General features: G+C 38.0%; 1 protein-coding gene across 2 annotated transcripts; it reads right to left on the reverse strand.

The window, feature by feature from the left end:
* Nucleotides 1-668: 668 nt before the first annotated feature.
* Nucleotides 669-5,093, reverse strand: LOC130569237 (transmembrane protein 100-like). Of its 2 annotated transcripts, none has more exons than XM_057358744.1 (2): nucleotides 4,970-5,093; nucleotides 669-4,859 (listed from the first exon to the last, which is right to left on the reverse strand). In XM_057358744.1, exon 2 carries the CDS (start codon nucleotides 4,768-4,770, stop codon nucleotides 4,357-4,359), a length of 414 nt encoding a protein of 137 aa, XP_057214727.1. In that variant the 5' UTR covers nucleotides 4,771-4,859; nucleotides 4,970-5,093; the 3' UTR covers nucleotides 669-4,356. The 2 variants fall into 2 exon arrangements, with proteins under 2 accessions (XP_057214727.1, XP_057214728.1); XM_057358745.1 differs by having other exon boundaries at nucleotides 669-4,889; nucleotides 4,970-5,062.
* Nucleotides 5,094-6,322: the final 1,229 nt, after the last annotated feature.

Consider the following 6,322-nt stretch of genomic DNA (forward strand, 5'->3'; position numbering starts at 1 on the left):
TTAGACTGTCATCTGCTTCTATGAAGCTTGGATGTAGTTTGATGTGAGATGCTGAAGCCTGCTGAAAGTATGCCTGTGTCTGGATTTACAGTATCTTTTTCTCTCAATTTCTCCCTCACTTATTCTACAGTTATATTTAGCTTAACCTTTCTGAAGTGAGTGTGAGCTTTGACTCTGGTATAAATATTAATTTAAATAAAATGTTAAGAATATTCCAGTTGGTAGATTGTTGTGTTAGCAGCGCAAAGGTTTTGGATTTGATGTTTAGGAAACACACATAGTGATGAAAATGTATAGCTTGAATAACAGCGTCTGCCAAATGTATAGGGTTGGGAATCGTTTCAATTTTATCGATTCCGATTCCGATTCTTCTTATCGATTTCGATTCTTATCGATTCCCAGTTTCGATTCCACAGTTGAAGTAAAACATTTAGATATCAACCTGTATGGTCATTTAGCCTGCTTATTGACTTGTTTGCAAAATATATTTATATATTTATGAGCACCGTTTTGTGTATATTTACACATAGAAACACACCTTTTCTGATTTATTACAATTTGTATTATCATAGTTGAACTACATCATGGTTAAACTGCAGTTACTATAATGCAACTATGGTTAATTTGTGATTCCTGTGCTTTAATGCAAATTCTAGCTAAACTATGCTTACTATAGTAAAATATATTGATAATTTTCATAAGGGCTTTTATTGAGATATCAGCAGATCATGCAACGCATGTACTTTTCTGAAAATATGCACACAGGAATTGATAAGAGGAATTCAAATTTTAATCTCAAGTATCCGATTCCTATTCCTTTCGATTCCGATCCGATTCCTAGCCTTTCGATTCCGATTCCAAATTGGAATTTATTTTCGATTCCCAACCCTACAAATGTATAAATGTAAATATTTGAAATCCTCTCAGAAAGGTCCAAGAGGTTTTTAATACCGTGTTGAGCATTTCTATACAATATGATATTGCTTTCATTGTCACTTCTGACATCTTTTTCTCCTGTACACTGTATTTCTGTTACTTATGCTCTACTGTGTCATTTCAGCACCTTCCAGGATTTGCCTATATCGATGCTTGAAGCTCTGAAAGTTGTTGCAGGCAGGGTGCACTACGTGAACTAAGTGGCTCAACCTAATAAAATTCACACCTTGAGACCGCAAGTTCACAGGTTTGAATCCCGAGAGGAACGTGTGTTGTTTGTGTGTACATTGTGATGTCATTCTCTGCTGTTTTTTAAACATATCTGTTTTTCACGTACATATTGTTCTTGTGACTGTGCGCTGTCATAGCTGCAACTTTGGTTATTGTTACATACTGTATAGCTACTTACACCTCTATCAGCTTTGCTCAGCAGCCCAGTTTTGGGATGTTGGCTCTGTGGCGAGACTTGCTAAGTCACTAGCATGGAGTCTTTGGAGTCAGTGGTTCCAATCCGGCTATGGGCGTGTTTCGTATTTGTGCGTAAATTGTGCACTTTGACTTTGTTCTCGACTTGTCCGTTTTTCACGCATGTTCTTTTTCTGCCTTTTTCTTTCTCTCGTTGCTGTGCGGCGCCTTCGGGGGCTTGGCCCTGTATCGCTGCTTGCAGCTATATTTTAATAGTTTCTGTTATTTTGGTAGTCCAAAATTAAAAATGTAAAAACATATATTGACAATAAGATGCACACAAACAATATGCACGTACCTGGGCCTCAAATGTGTGACAGCTCATAAAATAAAAGGCTGCAACATATTGCTAAATAATGCAGTAAAATTTAAAACAGGCTTCTAAAATCTTGTCACTTTCATTTGATTGCAATTTTGCTTTCATCTAAGTGAATAGACATTTGAGCAAATGCGAAGTCTAGGAAAAGTATATATTAAAAAAAAAAATCTTGCAAACAGTACATGCAACAGCATTTCATAGATATTGAAGGTCTAATCTGCATGTGAATGAGGTAGATCTGTATATCTAAATATCTGAAGAGTGGGTGAATTTTCATGCTATATTAATTTAGTAATTTACTTTTATGTTTACATTATACCACCTGTGAATCCATTATATGGTTGACAAGACTTTAGAGAATTTCTGCACAGCGATATATTAAATCTTGGCAAAAGAGGATTTGCAGCTTTTCAAAATGCAAGTAATGCAATGATTCATAGCTGTAGCTTGTGCCATAGCACCACTGAGGCTGAATTTTATGACGTAGCTGTGATATGCCACAGCTATCTCTGTTCATTATTATTCTGAGCACGTAACTGCTGCTTCCTGACGTTTTTTTTTCTTAATGAATCCTTCTGGAGGTTCCCTCCTCCTTCCCAATCTCTACTCTGCATCACCACCTATTTTTTCTCTGTATCTCTGTCTCTCGCTCTATTCCCTCCTGACTATATATGGGAAAATATCAGACATTGTCATCAACCTCACTGAGTGCTATAATGCAGAATTCTCCACTCTTTAAAAGGCTGTAGTAATTTAATTTACATGATTTTAGGTGTGTCTGTCACTGTGCACATAAAACACATCTTTTAGACTGAAAAAATAGGGCTTTTTTAAAAGGAAACTGTTTTCTTTTTTTACAAACCCAGTGGTGGATAATACAAAAAGATCTACTTTTAAAAGACAGGCACTCAAATAACACATTAAGTGCTACAAACAGCTGGAAATTCTTCTCACAGAGAAAATACTATGCATATATAACAAAATATATAACATATACAAACTATATGCATAATACAAAATAAATACCATATATACCATATAAATACAAACAAATACAAAACAAAATCTTTTTTTTTGTAAAACACACCGAAGCTGAAATACAAAATCAGAGTAAACAGAACCAACATAATCCAAACACAGATTATTTTCACATATGCTGCATTGTCTACATATATTTCACAATTTATGTCAGCAATTCAGATTCTTGTTTAGCTTTTTTTGCGTAAACTACGGCACATTCAGTTGCACAGCAGCGTCTGATTTACTGCTGTAATATCATCAGATGTGCTCTGATGCTTTTGTACTGTTCTACTATGTCTGCGAGTGTCAGCTACAGTGTGCAGGTGAACTATTACCTGAATGCTCACATCCATAAACACGCGCACACACACGCACGCACGCACGCACGCACGCACGCACACACACACACACACACACACACGCACACACTCAAAAGCTTTACAGAAATAAATGTAAGCGAGTTTGTTTTCATGTGAGTATACACAGTCCCTAGTATCTAACTATCAGTATTATCTTTGCCGAAGTCACTTGACACAACCATTCAAAGCACAATGTAACAGGAAAATAACAGTCTGAAATTTGACAAAAACAAACAGTTTGATGCCTCGCAAATACTTGTAATCGTGCACAAGAGTACACATGCTGTGCATACACTAACCGTACCTAAATTTCCAAAAAATATTTTGTTGTTATCATGCAAATCATTAGCTTATATGTGCTTTTAATGAAAATAGACTCTCTCTAATACACGGCAAAAAAAAAAAAAAAATGCACAAATTATAAATAAATCATGACATTCTCATCCACACCCCTGCTAAACAGACATAAATAAGAAGCTGTTGGTCTTCATCATTGTTTATATATCACATGTAAACCTTCCTTGACCAGAGATTTGTATCATTTGCTGTGCATCCTGTAAGCAAGATCTTTGTTTCCCAGTATTGAAGACCCTGTTACAGTTACTCATTCTGCAAGTCCCTTTGACTTGAAGGATTTCCCAGATATTTAATCTCCCCATAAAAAGGTTAAAAAATAGTTCACCCAAAAACTTCTGTCATCATGTTATTCAAAACCTGTATGACTTTTTCTACTGGGGAACACAAAAATATTTTGAGAAATGTCTTAGGCCTATTGGTTTTGGGTTCTTACAAGGGAAGTCAATGTGTTCTGAAGAGGTTTTGGACAACATTAGGATGAGCAAATTTTCATTTTTGGGTGAACTATCCCTTTAAGGGTGAGGAAGAGTGTGGGGCCGCCAGAGAACGCATAATCTTCTGAAATGTGCAGCATTGTCAGGGAGCATAAAATCTTGACTTCTGTTTGTCATCCAACAGTTTCTCTCCAGGTCAGGATTACAATTACACGCATAATCTTAAAGTCTTAAAAATCTTGTAACACACTTCTGCGTTTTAGTCACATGCTTCTCAACAAAATACAGAAGTATAAACGGGAGCATTCTCATTTACACTAAGTCTTTCCGCAGGCCATCATTGAAATGATGGGTGATGTTACAGACAGTTAAGGACTCACCGTCTAACTACAAAACACAAGAGCATCATAAAAAAACACTGTTCTTCCTTTGTGCTTCACGAGTCTGGGATGAATGAACGTGTGTCTCACAAAGTGCACTGCTCCGAAGTGAAGATCCCCCCCTCCTTCTTTTCTCTTCTCCTGGACCTGTGCACCTTCCAGCATACGGCCGCTATAAACAGCATGACAAACCCCACCACCAGCAGCACCAGAGACACCACTTTGGTTTGGTGTAGCGTGTTAAAAGTGAAAGTGACGCCGGTCCCTGCCATGCCGATCACCAGAGAAATGACCCCGAAAGGAAACACGCAGCGGTACCATGATTTCTCAGTGCCACCGGTGGCCTGGGCCAGCCGCTCTAGAGCGGAGAGATCTTCTGGAGCTTTGGGTACAGGCATTGGTGCTGAGCCATCCAGGGTCTGGCTGCAGTCATGGTCCAGCGTGGGCAGCAGTACCAAGGCCGGAGGCTGGCAGGGCAATCGGCCAGCTGAGCAGCCCATCTCTGAGCTGCAAGCCAGGGGAGAGCGAGATGATGGAGCCACTGACCTCCTGAAGGCCACTTCTGATGCTGTTCCTTCCTCTGCCGACTCTGTCAGGATGGGATATTCCTGGCAGTGATCTATTTATAGAGCTGGATGAGGAGAGGACGAGTCATGCAATAAGAGTGCGGCATGCTGGGATGAAAGAAAATGTACTCACTTCCTCTGTCAGGCTGTGATGCGTTCCTTGCTCCGTTACATTGGTGTGTCTGCCCTGCTTAAAACGGTGGCACATTGTCTGTTTTGCTAGCAGAGATGACGGGAGTATACAAAGCTGAGAGCCAGGGAGAAGCCAATGTGAAAGGAGGGGTTGGTACCAGGCATCTGATTGGCTGCCTTTGTCCTGTGACATCATAGATTGTTCAGAGAGCTCTTAACACAAGTGTGATTAATGATGCTGATATCCACAGCATATACCGCCTACATTCATGCCCATCTCTCGTTTCTCACACATTTAAGTTTCAGTTTTTTTGTATATAAGCACAAAAAGTGTTTTTCTTTTGCTAATGTAATTTAATTGGACTATATTAAGCAGATGCTTTTATCCAAAGCATTCAATGTGCTGTATACATTTTATCACTATGTGCGTTCTCAGGAGATCGATAATAAAATGCTCCACAAATTTAGCTACAGAAATAAGAGGAACAAGTCTGAAAAAATAACCTGACCTTCTACTTCTGTCATTGTGCATAAAATAAATCAATTTTTTAGGTTACAAATGATCTAAAAATCATAATAATGAAGTTAATATCAATCAATATATTAAAAATCAATAATAAAATTAAAAAGTAAATAAATAAAAAAAACTATAATGATAATAGTAAAATGCACACTCCACATCCTCACCTCATCGTGTTAAAGTGATAGTTCACCCAAAAAATGACAATTCTGTCATCATTTACTCACCCTCACATCATTTCAAACCTGTATGACCTACTATCTTCGGCAGAACACAAGATATTTTGAAGAATGTTGGTGACCAAACAACAGCGGTACCCATTCACTTCTATTGGACACAAACCCAAGTCAATGGGTACCGCCATTGTTCAGTTATCAGCATTCTTCAAAATCAAAAAATCTTTTTTCGTGTTTTGCAAAAAAAAGAAAGCCATACAGGTTTGAAATGAAAAGAGGGTGAGTAAATTATGACAAAATTTTCATTTTGGGGTGAACTATCCCATTGAGGACACAGGAATGTCTCACACATTGCCAAATTGAACACAATATATCCAAGCTATAAAATGAGAGCTATTTATCTGCGAGTAGCGATTTGATGAAATGAAAAGAGATGCTGCACATCTGCAGCCCATGTGATTCTGATTGTATGCCTGTTTCTATTTTTACCACTATACAAGTACCAAACCGAGGATCTTGACATAACAAGCACAGATTAGGAAGAAGGTGATCTGATTTTCTAACAGCTTGGCACAATTAGAGAAATTACAGAGAGTGCCAAAAAGAACATTTGAGAACATGATGAAGTGTTTTCTGTAAAAACACAGAAATGCAGCAG

This window comes from Triplophysa rosa, linkage group LG18 (genome assembly GCF_024868665.1).
Source record: "Triplophysa rosa linkage group LG18, Trosa_1v2, whole genome shotgun sequence".
Classification (NCBI taxonomy): domain Eukaryota; kingdom Metazoa; phylum Chordata; class Actinopteri; order Cypriniformes; family Nemacheilidae; genus Triplophysa; species Triplophysa rosa.